Below are 17,517 nucleotides of genomic sequence, written 5' to 3' on the forward strand. Positions count from 1 at the left end.
AAGTTACGAAATGATTCATGCTTCGGTGATACAGCAGTCCTCTTTATCGACCGATCTTCCGATCCCGTCAAGTTTGGTTGCAGCTGTTTCCGATAGATTCGAGAAAGTTCTAACGAACGGGGAAAGCGAAGCACTTGGAAGCGGGAATTCGATGACGGATCGGGGCATTCGAAACGGACGAAAGAGCATTTCGACCCTAAGATGTATCGGATGTACAGTCCGGTCGAAAATGTACTAAACGGAAGGATTTACGGAGGCTCAGAGTCCGCTATCGAATTGAATTCTGATAAGATTAATCAAAAAATTATCCTCGGATAAAAAAATTCGATGATTGATAATCTGAGACGCGCCGCATTATCCGACACCTTTTGTCATAGCTGGATTTGTATAATTTATCCAATTTTCAAAAGTGTAGCTCATTTTGTTGCTAAATAAATTCTCCACAAATCGCTTTACACAAATTTTTAATCGGATGAATACAATTCGATATGAATACTCGCAGCATTACTTATTTTTATACAAATTTCCTTGTAATACTTATCACCTTATCAGCCTTATCCTTAATCTTCTTGCCCGTTATGTCACAGTTTTGCGATAGCTGAACTTTCCTTCTTAATTCCACGTGTAAAGTTTTTTTTTTTTTTTTACTGGACTGCACACCTCTCGAAGCCTTCAAATCTGACGGTGATTACGGAGCTGATGATCTCATCCGGTAGATTAATCATGATTCCGGACGATCGTGAAAGAATCTTTAAGACGAAGAAAGAAAAAAAAAACTTCCGTGTTTATAGAAATTTTAAACTACGATCAATCGAAGAAACTTTGACGTGTGACGTAGACGTAACACTCGGGCCTTACGGCGGGAAACGAACTTGAAATTCCTCGTTGCCAACCCTTTTTTTGTACCCATCGAAAATATCAACGTTATACAATAATTCAGATTTAGTTTCATTCAACGTTCTAAATCGATGAAATTCTAGTCGTATAAGAACCGTGTTATCGGATTTTTATTTTTTACATTTCAACGCTCCGTGAATCAAATCGATAAGGGGAAACATGTACAGGAACCACAAAATGGTTCAAAAAGTGTAACCTAAGCCAATCAATTTATATCAAATATTAAAGAGAGAAAAAAAAAACATTTCAAAAACACTGAATATTACTCTCAACACACGACTAATGAAATACATAGTAGATTGCAAGTATGTTAGAATAATGAGATATCTCCGACGTTGATGAACGGTTGAAATTTATTTTTATCGCAGATCGCGGAGATCTTCTGATTATCTTGAGTAGACTAATAAACGTCGGCTAATGAAAGACCGAGGTCCCTTAACACCTGATTCGACCAGTATAGTTTAACTATTAGTTAGCATATATCGAAGGCCACCGTTTGTCATTAACGTGGCTGTTCTGGCTGAGTAAGTTCGACTTTCTCCATATCAACCGGCCGCCCCCAGCACCCAACGCAACACGTAGACTTGAGCTATTTCGATTACGCAACACACCTCGAGTGAAATTTACTTTCATTTACTACTCGGACAAGCGTCACTTCAGAAACTCGCGCGTCGTTACGTTTTTATTGCGACACGACGACTCCCGATTCCTGTTTATAAAATTTCATATAAAATAATCTTTCCGAATTCCAGACGCTTGGAAATCATCTGTAATTATCTTACACGTCTCGAGTTGGAGAAAGGAAGGAAAGAGAAAAGTGCCTGGGCTCTGTTTCAATGCAAATTATTTATTTATCCTTATCGTTATTTTGATTATCAGACTCATTACAACCCGTGTATATTCTTATATGTTGGTATACATATATTGTATTCGTACACACTTAACTCTTACATCTGCACATCATTTTTATATTTAACGATAACTGTCTAATATTTACAATTGTATTGGTAGAAGAGAGGGTGATTTTTTTTTTTTTTTTTTTTTTCAATGTAAAAAAAACTGTACGTAAAACCCGTATTTGAAATTCCCGCCAATTCGGACTTTGCTATGGGAATCTCACATCAGTTGTACAACAATCGTTAAAAACTATGCGATTCGGCATATCAACAGCTAAGGAATCAAGAATAATGATAATTATTCATTTAATGGTAATCAGGCATTTTCTTATCGCCAATTACTGTTCCTTGAGCTCAGTCATCGGATATGCATTAAAATAAAAATAATTTTTTATAATTTTGTATAATATTATCAATTTTCTTAGTATTATGTTAACACCTGAAACACGAGACAACAACCTAAACTTTTATATGCACCCATTGGTTTACTGCATTCAGAGAAATATTTCTTTTTAGCAAATATAGCGAATGCGATGTTATTTATTTATTTATTTATTTATTTATTTATTTATTTATTTATTTTCACTTTCCAAGAACCAAGGTAATGTCATTTGATTCAACAACAAAGTGATGAGAACACAACTTCACATTCTTTTTGTCATGTTAAGTGAAACAACATTTCCTTGCACCATTAAGAAAACAATTCTTTGGCCACATTTCGCATCCCCAAAATAATTCCTATCGCTATTTATAAGTCCCACTGAGTTTGATCAGCCGGTGAAATCATTTTCTGCCGGCTGATCTGACAAAAAGTTCACTTTCATCTTAAACGTTTCATAGCTGAATCTTCACGGACTTTGAAAACGGTTTTGTCCTTCGAAAAAAATTCGAAAACTCTGAACAAAATTCTACATATTATCTCTGCCCCTTTCTACGATCTCGTTTTCGTTAAAAACATTGGTGAGTTGAAAATTGATAGTTTTGTTTGATGCGATAACGTAAAATTTTCACATTTCGCGTTCATCTAATTGAAATATTCTCTAGTTACAACGATTTTTCTCAAAATTAACAAAAAATAGAAAACAATAATGCCATATATTATAAATAAAAGCTTGAATATCGATATTCATTCTAAATCGTTAATTCAACATGGTTTAAAGTATAAAGACTTATTTGATTTTCACTCTGCAACATTTTATTCTGATCAGAAAACTATTTTTCACAAATTCACTGGAAGAATTTCTTTTTTCTCTTCAAATAGACAATTCGATATGCTCATATTTGTTAATCATGTTCGTCATGAATTGATCACGATGTCAACCTTGGGAAAAAAAAATTTCCTCGTAGAATTCTGTACCTATAATAGTCTACTGTATAAAATAAATCGCAGCAGAGTGAAAGAAACTGTTACACAAGTCAACGTATCGATATCCGTTAAAAAACTATCACAAGTGTAACGTACGACAAACAATATGTCAGTAGTGAAAATAATCAACGGATAGTCGAATAATTTCAGTTGAAGACGAGAAATTTATGATTCACTCGAAAGGTTAACCTCTGCTATTAACGGTACATCTGACTTCGCGATTGCAAGACTCCAAAAGACGTCGTGAAGCCAATCAATTTGAAATTACATCAAATGACGTCAAGTAACTTCACTGATTTCGAGTGACTTCGTTGAGTTCAAGTACCCTTAAGCAACGCGTGTGCCAGACTTTGGGAATCGTTAACCCCTGGGATTTATTCGACTAAAATTTGACAAGTTTCCTCGGCAAAGGACGTTTCACAGCGCTATTGAGCAGAATTTGTTTTAGTGTTGTACGCATTCAATTTGTTCAAACGCAGTAATCGTAATTTCGCAATTTTCAAATTGCCTGAAATTCTGTACACAATAGTAAAAAAGTGTAAAAACACTCATAGTTCGAAATCGACTGAACTCGATCAAATTCATTCTAGAGTAGAAAACGTGATTCTGCACCAATATTTCGTTACATTAACGATACCAAATTCGACTTTACGACTATCTCGTGACGAAACGGACGAACAGAGTCGATTTCGTCCAACCGAGCCTCCCTAAAGACCGTGAGTGATCAGACTTTGGACAGCCATTGTTGTTTGATGAGGTCAGCGCCCTTCTCGGCGATCATGATGACTGGGGCGTTGATGTTACCATTCGTGATGGTAGGCATGATGGACGCGTCAATGACTCTCAAACCCGGAACGCCATAGACCCTCAGTTCGGGGTCAACGACAGCCATGGGATCGTCGGGCGTTCCCATTTTCGCAGTGCAGCTCATGTGGTAAATAGTCATGGTGTACTGCCTGATGGCGCAGTTCCAATAATCGTCCGTGAACAGCGGGATGTGCTTGCAGTTGGGCACTGGCTTGCTATGAAACCTGGCTCCAAACCTGCGCATGGTCGCTGTTTCCCCGAATGCAACGGCGGCCTTGACACCCTCCCGAAGAACGTCGACGTCGTCCGGATGCGTCAGGTAGTTGTGAACCATGATCGGATAGTCGAGAGGGTTGGCCGACTTGAGCTTTACGAATCCGCGCGACTTGGGTCTCAGCATCATTGGGAACACCCCGAAGACATCCTTGTTGTTGATCCGGCCGAAGACCTCGTTGTAAAACTCATTTGTCAGTCCGTGCGCATTCTTCACGTGCGTTCCACCGTCCGAGTTAGTCGAGGAGGATGTCAGCATGAACTCCATGTCGGGCCAGTCGTCGCTCGCGTTCGCGTACTTCGTCGATATGAAAGCCACCGCTTCCAGTCCTACGCTCGATGTCAGAGGTCCGTCCTCGGTTATCGCGTACCTCAGCGCTGAGTTGATGTTCACCAGCCGGCTCATAACCACGCTGATCTCGTGATCGATCAGGAAAGCCAAGCCTCCAACCGCGATGTGATCCTGCAGATTTTGTCCGACGCCAGGCGCGTCGTGAACGACCTTGATCCCGACCTCCTCCAGGTGCTTACTGGGCCCGATTCCGGAGAGCATCATCAGCTGTGGTGAGTTTATAGCTCCGGCCGAGAGGATCACCTCCTTCTGGGCGAAGATGACCTGCCGCTTACCCTCTCTGATGAACTCCACTCCGTAGGCTCGCTTCGTTTCGGGATCCGTCAGCACTTTGGTGGCGTGGGACCAGAGCGCTATGTCCAGGTTCTTACGACTCCTTATCGGACGGATGAACGCCTTCGCCGCGCTGCATCGCGTTCCTCTCCTCATCGTGTATTGGTAGAACGCGAAACCCGTTTGTTGGGCTCCGTTCACGTCCACTATGTCATAGCCCATTTCTTCACCTGCCTGCAGGAAGGCCACTCCCAGCGGAGTGTTGAAGGGCGCGTCTTGGACCGTCAAGTAACCACCTAGAAATTAACGATAAGATGGATTCACAGGGTTTACAGATAATTGGATGAATATAACGCCAGAATTCACTCAAACTAAAAATCTGCTCGTTTAGTTTTCATGAGATCAAGGTGATGTTGAAGTATTGTTAGTTTTGAGAAGCTTGTTTGCAGGTTAATCCGATTCGGTAATCATTGTGCCACACTCTAAGAAGCTCCTTCTTCATAAGAATAGCAGCAGTGTTTTAAAAGTTTCACGAGTTCAATACACGTTCCTTACATCGAATACATCGAAATTTTTACAGTGATATCTGCATGATTTAATTTTATCAAGAATTTTATAAGCATTTTTTAGTAAGTAATTATCTTACATCGACCGATTTATTGTATTGATTTTCTCGACTCTGTAGTCGGTGACAACTTCTGGCGTGCTTGGATTTATTCTTATTTCGAACTAACTGGAGTCATCGTAGAGTGAAATAAGTTGTGTAAATTTTTGTTTATAATTTCAGCATTCTCTATTTTGCACATTCCAAGAGATACTCGCAGCTTAGGAATATAGTAAGTTTATTAATACTCGATGTACCATTATCTCGCAATGAAAATAATTACCTTACCAAATAGATTCACACTTTAATACGAGCTTACATATTGAATAATTTACTTTGCGCAAGCGAAAATTTATATCTATCATAAACAATGTTGTTTATAATTAGCCAATTTCTTATCGGTTCGTATTTGAATAGATCTACTGGTTACAATCGAATTCTTTATTACTTCAGTGTAGGTTTTGTAGGATAGAAATTTTTAAAAATAGTCAGGTAGTAATAAACTCGCGAGTGATAAATGATCAATCGTACATTCGTGATCGACGATCAGTAATTACTATCAACTTCTTCAGGACCGCAAGACCAGCTGCTCGTTTCGTAAGATCTAAATACCATCGACACTCCGACGTGCGGTTCGCACATCAATGTCCAGTCGAGTTAATGTAGGAATAAAAAATTGTAATGTGAAAAAAATACCTGTACTATGATACTTGGTGTTGCGTGCCAAGTAGGGATTCCGCTGATCCTCGGATTTCTTGAAATACGGCAAAACGTCGTCCCATCCCCATCCATAATTACCAAAACTTTCCCATTGGTCAAAGTCTCGCCGATTACCCCTGATGTACAGCATCGTGTTCAGCACACTCGAACCCCCGAGGACCTATTTCATAAACGGCAACGAGTTAATCCAAAACTTCGCCCCTCAGGCCTGATGTTCGTTTAGTAATAATATGATGTGTTTATAAATAACCATGTAATGACTTTTTTCTGATTTCAAATTTTGGTGGAAAACACTTTCCACCTTTTGTTATGTACAAAATTGTACATATTTATAATCACGAGGACATGAAAAATTATTTCTCAATATCTTCTTTCTTTAATCGCCAGCTCAGTATTTCCGTCTACGTGACCGCTGGCTGCAGCAGATTTGTTTGTGAAATTTTTCAATTCGTAATTGAGAAACGTGAAGAAATTTGAGTTTGGCTAAATGACAAACAAGAGAGTTCGATCGCTAATGACTTGTGAAGAAATCGTTTTTCTGTTTGCGATTTTTTTCTTACTCTCCTCCTTTGCACCGCAGGCAAAGCAAGAGAACAATGAAAATGTTTCTGATCCGATTCTAACGTTTTTGGGTTCATTTTACTCGCTGACCGAATCATCACAGATTGTCTGAAAATATTCGAAAAATTATCTGCAAATGTTACTGTCACAAACGTCTGTTGTACCGTTCCTACAAAAATCTATTTACATTCAATCTAGATTTATAACTATTTGTACAATTTTTCTCAAACGATCTGTGAAAATCTCTATGTTGAAAAAAATAAGTCCAAAATATTAAAACTACATGACAAATGTCAGAGTTTGAGTATTCTATAACTGTAAAACTTCTTCTAACATTGTTGAAAACTTTACTTGTATCGTTCAAATTCACTCAGAATCATTTATATTTTATGGTAAAGATATTGCTTCATTCGTGTTTATCATTGATGCAATTGACATTACTGAAAATTTTATAAACAAGATTTTCATTCTACCTAACTTTTGATTATGACGAATCGATCAATTCAACCTTTATATACTTATTGTTGAGAGAACGATATACGCTGCATGCAATGCTTTTGTAACTGTAGTTTTTATCATTTTCATGGTCAGGATGACATTTTCATGGGTTATTCAAACCTTGAACGAAGGTTGAAACACTTGTGTATCACCGTCATTTTTTGCCACCTCGTTTCAATTTCAAAATGTGAAAAAATATGAGGCTAAAGTTAGTTACGTCGATGTAACAATGCAATTTTAAGAAAAAAGAAATTCCACTTATCGACGACGGCATCCGAGGCATTTTGGTGAAATGATTTCTTCTCAATTTGTTAATCTGACTCCGTTATCGACGTACGAGAACACAATTCTATGTAGAATTTGCCGCTCTGTACGATGGTCAAATCATTTTCCGTCTATCGATAGCAGTTTCTGAGGAAAACGCAAAAAACGTCAAATTTCACTGTTTTCTCGAAACGCCGGCTATGCAACCCAAGAATGAGTTCAGATTCCAGTTTCTGAGGGTTTAAAACCCCTTTACCCAAAAATGCAGCCATCTCCAAAAAGATTTTTACTCCATACCTAATTCGACTGGACTACGACCTTACTTTCCGCACTGTCAACTGGAATTCAATTCTCACCTTTCCCCTCGTCCAGCAGCATCGTTTGTCGACCATGGCTTGGCAGGCCGAGTCCTGAGGCTGGGTCCTGTACTTCCAGTCGTATTTGCTCTTATGAAGGTACAAGGAAAGGATCGGGACGTCGGTGATTTCGGTCTCGTATCCTCCGGCTTCGAGAAGCAAGACATTCCACTCTGGGACTTCCGTCAAACGGTTCGCAAGGACACTTCCGGCCGATCCACCCCCAACGATTATAAAGTCGTACTCCTTGCGCAGAACTCGCGCAACTCGCGGCTGATTTTCGGGATCCATCAAATCGTAGTTGTAATAAGCGAGTGCCACTATCAGCGTTGGAATGAACGCCACTTTTCCCACCCCCAAAAGCAGCGTCGCCGCCTTTATCGCCCCAGTTATAACGGCCAGCAGACCCGCCGCCATTTTTTACTTCTACTTTCAGTACTTTATCACGAATTTATAACCCTAAAATGTTGAAAGTTACAATTCTGCACAAGATCCAAAAACTTTGGTACAGTCATTTACTATACTTCACTTTCACTTTCATTATATTGTGGTTCATTTTATATCATTTTTTCACTTCCGGTTAAGCGAGTCACTTCTTCGAATCGATTTTATCCGTTGCTCGTAGTATTTTTATACATGTTCATCCCGTCGAGTAGTTTTTCACCTATTTTCATTTCTTGGCTTGATTTCACTTCTTGTCAACGGTGTGAATTTTACTCACGTGGGAACTATTTCCCCATCGCGTATCCTGTAGTTAACCTGTAATTATACCCAGTGAAATTTTCACTTCATCAGTGAAATTTGAACCGTTATACTAACTGATAACACGTCATAATGAGCAAACGGCGAACTGTCGCAATACTAACACTCGACTTTTTCAAATTTGACATCGCGACAATGTTCGTTTCGTAATTCTGTACCTCGTAATATGAGGTGAACATTCAACGATGATATATATACCTATGTGTGTGTGTTACTATTGACGCCAATCGAAGTAGATCATTTAGATTTATTATATATGATTGTTTAGTGCCAGAAATTGATGTGCTGAATCGTGCTGATTTCACTGCTCAGTTATTGGTGCACACATTATCGGCTTGACGTTGTAAATAATTTGCGAAACTGTCAGCGGTCCAGTAAAAAAATGTTTAAATACATCTAGAGTCGTTTGTTTGTCGTGTAAAATAGTGAAAAGAGAGAAAAAAAAAACTACTTATGTAATAAGTTTAAAGTGAATCTTACAATCAAAATATGGACAGATGTCAGGTTCAGAGAAAAACACATTAAAAAATTTTATAACATATGCTGGAAAAGGGTCTTTCGTTTTTGAAATTGCTGATTGACAATCTAACCTCAAGATTAGAAAAAAATGATATCGACGGAAGTTTGTTAATTATATAACCGGTTCATATCGGAGCTTTTTTGGACTCTTGATTTATGCTAATATGATTTATTAAGAGTGGGAAATGAAAGAAACTTGAAGTGACTAAGCACCAATCAATCGAAAAAACTTTCGCTTTCTTTACTTTCTACTTCAAGGTGTGAATTAAAAAAGCCATAATCGATTTTCATGGGAATAATAATCGATCGAGTCGCGAGTTGATTGGTTCGCGATTTCACGTAACTTTACATGGGCATCAACTTATCAAATTTTGAAATGGTTCTCGCAAAAACCTGAAAAAATTCGTAACCAGGTTACTTTACACAGCCCCAGAAATATTATTTAAGAATATTCTCAACCGATTCGAATTACTTTCAATATTTTTCCTCTCTCTCTCTCTCTCTCCCTAATTCAACAAATTCAATGTAATCAATCGACTATCGCACACAAATTTGATCCATATTTTTATTCTTCTTTTTGTTTTTTTCTAGTAAGTTATATCCGCGTATTGAATTTAATTTGCGCAAACTGAATGAAATAACACTCGGTTATAATTTTTTATTAAATAACCGCATGTTGATTCGCCTTGGATTTTTTTTTTTTTTGATTCTGTGGTCAGGCGGATATTACACATGTAATTATAGTAATGTTATTATTATGCAATTGTAACAACGTGTAAGAGTTGAGTGAAGAGGCTAGGAATAATATCGTGGTCGACGAGCCGGGAATGAGAATGGGATTTTTACGCAACGTGCCATTTTACCTCCGACTGGCAAAATTTCTCCAAAATCGTTTCTTAAGTATCAAAAGTTTTGAGGCTGTGGTGAAATTCATTAAGACAATGCAAAAACAAGACGCAAATAAAAAAATTCCAAACCCACAGGCTTAAAATATAAAAGTACCGATTGTTATTTGAGAACAAAAATTTATTTAACCTCAAAAACGTATCGTTCCTCCAGTTTTCATAAATTATGGATGATTTTTTTCGGTATCAATTATTTCCATGGATTATAACTTTGTCGCAAAAAGTTTTTGCGTGGAATAATTATCATGTCTTATAATTGGTGAACTTACACTTTGCTATATTGTTGAAAATTGAACTTGTCTCTGGGAGAGATTTTGGAAAAATACAATTTGTCTATGAATTCATTGCGGATGAAATTTTAAGCCCGCTATTTGATATTCTTCACTTTGATAAACTTCTTCGCCGGACTGTACACGAGTCTGATGAATATCTTTAACGCTATCTCGTCAAGTTGGCAATAGAGCTTATCCTCCTTGTTCTCTCCATAATAATGAAAGTTGGGTGAAATTAATGTAGTCCGGACAAGCGTAAATTATATCAAAAACCTTTCTACCCGGAGAGCATTAGCGGCTTATATTTGCTTCCAGTTTTATAGTGTAAAATTCTGATCTCGTTATTCTTCGTTACAAAGTTGTCCTTGCAGCCTATCTCAGATTACAGTCAATAATTTATTTTCCACTCTAATTTCTTATACATACGATACGTTATAATCAATTGCATGTGCGACTGGAGTAACGTATTGAATAGGTAATATATGCATGATAATAACACTTTATAAAAACAACAATCACAAACGGTTAGAATAACTACTCCGGTGAGAGGGAAAATTGTAATTGGTCAATTACGTATCACATTATTTCTCATTTTCTGTTTGTTGATTTCAAAAATCGGACATTTATCACCTGTACAAAATGGCAACGTTCTAAAAATAATCATCTTCCGATCCATTTATTCGTACAACGTTTTGGAACTGAGTTTTTCAATGAAAAATGCATTGCTTCGTTGCGAATCACTACGATTAATAATTATTACAGTTTCAGTCCCCACGATTATAAATCACGTTGTTGAATCACGTTGAGCAAATTAAAAACAAAGTACAATTTTGACAATTGAATCGATCGAATTGATTATTCCGATTATACGCTATCAAACATTACACATCGATATTGCACCAATTACACATTTGACCATTCGCACTACATCTGATGATCTATATAGAATCTGCTATAGTAACAAAAAAAAAAAAATCACACCCCTAATGTTAAAAAAATCGTAATAATCGAGTGAAACTTGCTCCAAACGTCGCCGACAACAACTCTACGAGATTAGGTATTAAAAAATAATTCATTCGCAGCTCACCGAATTGCAAATTTCGTCAGAGAGATTGCGGTTTGAATTTGTACGTCACTACGGAATCAAAGGCTTCGACGTAAAACCTGTCACGGCAGCATCTCTCCAAGAACACGTGGAGGCCTTTCGAGACAATGCCGTACGTACCGAGTCGGAGAAAGGTAGAGACTGAAGTGTTGGTCGCGCCTCCTACGAGGAGACCACGTTGATGCCCACCACTGGGAACCCGATGCTTATGTCACGTCAAGAATTCGTCTTTCCTTGCCTCGAGCATCCAGCCGCGAGTCTGCATGTCGATCTGCACGCACTCCAATGGCAATTTCGGCTTGCGGAAATCTGCGTGAATCACGATTTTTGTTTCAACAGAAGTTTCACTCTTACACCTTTGTTTTTTTTTTTTTTTTTTTTCGAGTCGTTGGACACAATGTAAACTAAAGGTGCACGAAAAATCGAAATTACTGTGTTTTTTTTAAGATTTTGGAATTACTTTTTGTGAAAGAGAAATTTGCATTATTGACAAGTAGTCGAGGAAATAAAGCACTAAAAACAGCCCAACTGTCGATTTTTTGAGCAGTAAGACGGATTTTAATGCGGTTTTTTGCATTCGCTTCGTAAGAGCGCCTACAAACTTTGTGAACTAAATTGATTAATTAATTTTTTGAAAATGCATTATGGCATTAATAATATGCATTTTGCAAGTTCACTTCCAAGAGACACTAAATAAAAAATTTGCTACTCGGGGGTTTTTGGGGTCGCTGAACACGAATATCGCCACGGCAACCGTCTCCGAGGTACCTGGTGCCCAGGGTGGACAGTATCAACGTCTTCTCCTAGAGTTTTGGCGAAAATTGTGATCGAATTTGTCGAAACTCGTTGCTTGGGGGTTTTTGGGGTCACTGAATACGAATATCGATACGGCAACCGTCTCCGAGGTACCTGGTGCCCAGGGTGAACGTTTCAACGTCTTTTTCTGGAATTATCTTGAGTATTATCATTTTTACCTCAATTAAAGTATATTGTTCTTAATTCAATCACAAATTCGATCACAATTTTCGCCAAAACTCTAGGAGAAGACGTTGATACTGTCCACCCTGGGCACCAGGTACCTCGGAGACGGTTGCCGTGGCGATATTCGTGTTCAGCGACCCCAAAAACCCCCGAGTAGCAAATTTTTTATTTAGTGTCTCTTGGAAGTGCACTTGTAAAATGCATATTATTAATGCCATAATGCATTTTCAAAAAATTAATTAATCAATTTAGTTCACAAAGTTTGTAGGCGCTCTTACGAAGCGAATGCAAAAAACCGCATTAAAATCCGTCTTACTGCTCAAAAAATCGACAGTCCATTGCTTTATTTCCTCGACTGAAGTATGTTCTGATGATTCCTATACTGTGAAGTTGCGGAACAATGATTTTTATGAGGTTGAAGTTGGATTAACGTTTCTTCAACGATGCATGGGAAGAAGAAATCGTTACTTGGATTCTTGGGATTTTCTGGAATTCAGGTAGTAAATAACGCAGTGGCATTTTTTGAGGGAAGTGACACAAATGTGTGATACTAGGTTAACGTAAGTCAAGGTTACAACTTGCAATTAGTCTTACAGTCCTTTTGTCACTTCTGTTCAAAAATGCAGGTCGTCAAAAATGTGTGTAACCTGTTCGAACAATTGTAATCTCGTTGATTATGGACTTTATATTAACTCGCTAACACAGAGTGATTTGTCCTTGCACTTCAAACCATAAGTTTGTAAATCAACGCATATGATCTCTGTACGTAACCTTCTTTTTGAAATGTCACGTTTAACCATATAAAATCGGAGTATACTTATAGCAATTAATTCTAAACGCAACAAAGGAACATTTATGCCGACTAACTGATGGATCCTTAAGAAAAAAAACAGCCAAGACGAATGTCCAGTAAAACATTATATCCGCCTGTAGCCTGAAGATGGTCAGTAGAGCCCGGCCAAAACCTCGACAATATTAATAAAAGTCATGGTCGACTAACAATCGATGAATTTTTTTTCTCAATCACCAAACCTGGTCACGAATATCAAACTTTAAAGAGAACATGTCTGCATCTTGAAAAGTTTACTCCTTCAAAGTTGTTCTAAGATTGTACGAAAACTATTTTTCACACGATGCTTCGTGACGTTAACGTTACTAACTTCACCCTTCTTGGTGCTTCTCAAAATCGGATCGGTAGTTCAACACCGCATTGCTGAATCTAATTCAACTGTCAATACTCCTTCCAAATGATTTTTCAATTCACGGTTGTGAGTGACACACACATAGGCTGCAAAAAGTAGTGCCAATTTTGTGTTGTGACACATCTGTGGAAATTTAAATTGAAAAAAAAAAGAAAAAAATTTTCTTAGTGGATCTATTTGACTTTTGCTGGTAAACCATAGTTTCTAAAGCCTCTGAATCCGAATTCGGAATTTGCTAAATTCAAAACGGCGGATCCAATATAGTGGATGCAAATTCGAAAAATAATTCAATTCCGACGAAAGTGAATATCGTACGGTTTTTGAAGTCGCTAAATTTGAATCTGAAGTTAGATTTCCAATATTCAGTATGGCTGATGTAATATGGTGGGCAAAAATTCAAAAAGTATCTGGTTGAATTTCAACAAAAATAAGTGTATCTTCAAATGCTTGATCGCGAATTTAGAATTTGAACTCTGAGTTTACAATACTTTCGTCGAAGTCGAACTATGTTCGAATTTGCATCCGCCATGTGGAATCTGTGATTTTTAATGTTGGTAATCTGATTTCAAATTCAAATTCAGCGACCTCAAGTACTTCTAGATACTAACTACGACCGATATCAAACTATTTTCTGAATTTGCTTCTGCCATATTACATCTGCCATTTTGAATTTAAAAAATTTGATTTCAGTTTCAAACTCAGCGACCTCAGAACCTTCAACATCGAGATCATAGGATAAATCTATTAAATTTTTTTTTTCACGTGTACAAAATGAAACAAAAATTTCCATTTCGCAAACAAACCGGAGAAGCCTGTTTCAAGTTTAATGACACTCGTTTTATTCTATCGATCGGTCGTCCTTAGAATAGTGATAGAAAAAACGAAAACTAAACTAACGAAATGGGATTATAATAAAATTTGAGAATTTTTCTTTTTTTACCAAAATCGCTTAATTTTATTTTTTTTTTTCAATATTTTTTATTTTGCACGATCAAAGCCATTTGAGTTCTAAAGGACGGAAAACTAAAATCAGATAAGCATTAGGTTCAAAATCCTGTGAGAAACAGTTTGGTATTGTGAAGAACGGTAAATTGATCGTCTATGATATAACCTAACCTAATCTACATATAATGGTTTGGATAACTTGAACTCGACTTTTAGTATACAATACTGAATAACCTAACCTAACTTAACCTAACCTGACCTGACCTGATCTGGCCTGGCCTTACTTGACCTGACCTAATCTAACCTAACCTAACCTAACCTACCCCAACTTAATCTAAGTAGATGTAATAGTACCTAACCTAACTTAACGTAACCTAACCTAACCTAACCTAACCTACCCAAACTTAATCTAAGTAGATGTAATAGTATCAAATACTTCAACTTGTGGTTTCATATGATCAAACAGTCGATTATACGTTATTTGATCTCAACTTCTTACATTATCATTTTCAGTATCCCCCTGACAAATAATTCGACGAATGCCTGTAATGAGGGATTATGACGCATTGCTATGCGTTCGATATTACGAAACTGTAACGATCGGCCATTAGAGAGAAACAACCTCCAACTCATAGTCTGCAATGTGAAGTGAATCGACTAACCGAAGTCAAAATATTACACTTGACGCAGGGTCGTATCTAACAAATCAGAGATGTTGGTAGAACCGTATCACCGATTATCCAATCTTTGCATAAGAATGATTCTTGTGCCCACGTATGTAAACGAGTTTGATTTTCAAGAGCGGTGTTACGACTGGCGCTACTTGATGAGAATTTATAATGCGAAACGAAATGTTGTTGCTCATAATGGTGAAAGAGAAAGTCAAGAGAAGAGACTGGGATGCAATCTGGAATGCAAGTCATGCAACTTAAGCTATATTTTCTGTAGGTCAGGTGCTGCCGGTGCTCCCTTATAGATTGTCAAAGGTGAAACGAACCTCAGTCATCGAATAACATTCAGCCTATACACCTAACGTATCTACTCATTTTTAGGAACGACGAGTCTTACCCGGTTTTCAATCGACATGACCGAATTTACTAACCAGCGTTCGTGCTAATTAACTGTGCATAATATTTTTCTACTTTACTACAGCATAAAATTTTTTTTATATTATATGCTCCTGCTGCAAACTCTAGAAAGTGTGAAAGATATGATTTAAACGCATGAAATTAACACGCTAAAGGAATGCGGCGCGTTTTTGGGATTCGCAAAATCCCGCAACGCAAAATCAACCCGACCATGACCCGCTATTTTTAATTTCATTTTTCTCTTACAACGTTGTAGGGTGTAAAAAAAAACACCATTTGCAAAGTCTGAGCTGCTCGAAAGAATGAAATTAAACTCAAACATTCTGGGGATGATAAAAGTTAACGACGGAGCCGGGATAGCAAATCTGGCATCCAGGGATTTACTCCACTAGACCACCTAGTGGCCCTGACTTCGTTGTCGTTAATTTTTCGTATCACCTTGTATCACAAATCTTTGTTTTGTGTGCTTTGAAATAATGAATTTTCTACCAATCACCCGATTATTAAAATCACTGTTACTCATAATCAATTTTGACGAAATTCGTACGGTTATTTCTTATCAAAAAAAAAAAAAAACAACCGTACAAATTATGAACCGAAATGAATATGGGCTTGTATTTACTTTTGGAGATTTCGGAATGCCCCATAAAAATTTTTTCAGCTGCTGAAGTGCTTGCAGATTTATTATGAAGTTCAAATTGTATAGTAACGTCGTTGTAACGATGCATATTTAGGAATAATCTTTTTTTTCGCAACTTTAGGATTGTCTGAAATCCAGTTGAACCGCATTGAAGCGCAGAATATACGCATATTTTGAAAACCTAATTCTTTCGAAGTCACTGTGAAATTTGTAAATGGTGTACTTTTTTCAAGATTTCATCAGGTTAGCGTCGCTAACTGCAACGTCGTAATTTATCTCCTCGCTATATCGTAATTGTCTCGTCGAGAGTTGTACGAGCCCAGTAGAAGTGTAAAGATGAATTGCTACAATTCGCAGCTAAAATTTCTATAGAATATGCCTCTAAAGGTGGCATGGCAATTTGAACATAATCGATTAAAATCTATGTAGAGATTTCGTACTCTTTCGTTGCTAATTTGTTGCCAAAATCCCGAATTTGTTGCCCCAGCTGTTTCAGCGGAATCAATGGCGATGTTAGGTTGAAGAAAATTTGGCTTCGCCAGAAGTAAAAAATGAAAACAAAAATTAAATATATAGTTAATATTTTACAAAAAAATCTACCGCGATATTTTGTTGCTCGCCTGCGAAGTATCCTTCGTTTCGCATTTTTTTATCACACTAGGGATGAATTTCGGCCAAATGCAGGTGAGCAATAAAATAGAGCGGTTGAGTTTTACTGAGCAATGAATTCTAGACGTAGATACAGGTCGTGTAATTGCGTTAAATGAAGGATATTTAGCGTAATTTCATGTTTTCAGTACACCAGAGGTACAGATTACCAAGCTGGATTTGATAACTTCAAATTTATTTTCACGTGAAATTCAAGCAACTAAATAGCAATTAATATACCCATTTTGTTTTCACTTCTTACTTGTGGCAATGTCAACTTTTTTCAACCTAGCATTACTTAGCATTGCGCCGAAACGGCTGGAGCAACAAAATCGGGACTTTGGAAAGAAATTAGCAACAAAAAATCACTAAACCTCTGTATAGATTTTAATCGATTGTTCTCAAGCAGTCATGCCAACACCTTTAAAGATCTATCTAAAAGCGCGTTTATTTAGAATGTATTTGTCAAATGCTTATTACCAGTGCAGAAGAAGAAAGGAGGTCAGTCTTGTCAGAAAATAAAAATAAAATAAGAGCGATGAAGTAAACGAACTTGTTTCACCTACATAGCTTAGAATTTATA

At 37.3% G+C, this 17,517-nt stretch overlaps 2 protein-coding genes across 2 annotated transcripts in view; one reads left to right on the forward strand and one right to left on the reverse strand.

The window, feature by feature from the left end:
- LOC124299284 (flotillin-2) overlaps window positions 1-17,517 on the forward strand; it is a 510,013-nt gene that overhangs the window by 162,439 nt on the left and 330,057 nt on the right. The gene's annotated exons all lie outside the window — the stretch shown is intronic.
- Window positions 1,869-11,584, reverse strand: LOC124299264 (glucose dehydrogenase [FAD, quinone]). Its single transcript, XM_046752345.1, has 5 exons — window positions 11,413-11,584; window positions 8,397-8,626; window positions 7,868-8,326; window positions 6,165-6,348; window positions 1,869-5,160 (listed from the first exon to the last, which is right to left on the reverse strand). Exons 3-5 carry the CDS (start codon window positions 8,282-8,284, stop codon window positions 3,884-3,886), a joined length of 1,878 nt encoding a protein of 625 aa, XP_046608301.1. The 5' UTR covers window positions 8,285-8,326; window positions 8,397-8,626; window positions 11,413-11,584; the 3' UTR covers window positions 1,869-3,883.

Source organism: Neodiprion virginianus, chromosome 2 (assembly GCF_021901495.1).
Source record: "Neodiprion virginianus isolate iyNeoVirg1 chromosome 2, iyNeoVirg1.1, whole genome shotgun sequence".
In the NCBI taxonomy this organism is placed as follows: domain Eukaryota; kingdom Metazoa; phylum Arthropoda; class Insecta; order Hymenoptera; family Diprionidae; genus Neodiprion; species Neodiprion virginianus.

What these genes read in the sequence shown, in the direction of transcription:
- LOC124299264 (XM_046752345.1), bottom strand. Translation starts at nt 8,284, where the DNA reads ATGGCGGCGGGTCTGCTGGCCGTTATAACTGGGGCGATAAAGGCGGCG. An exon ending in GCTGCTGGACGAGGGGAAAG is followed by an intron (nt 6,349 to 7,867) that starts GTGAGAATTGAA and finishes TTTATGAAATAG; the next exon opens with GTCCTCGGGGGTTCGAGTGT. An exon ending in CACCAAGTATCATAGTACAG is followed by an intron (nt 5,161 to 6,164) that starts GTATTTTTTTCA and finishes GTTAATTTCTAG; the next exon opens with GTGGTTACTTGACGGTCCAA.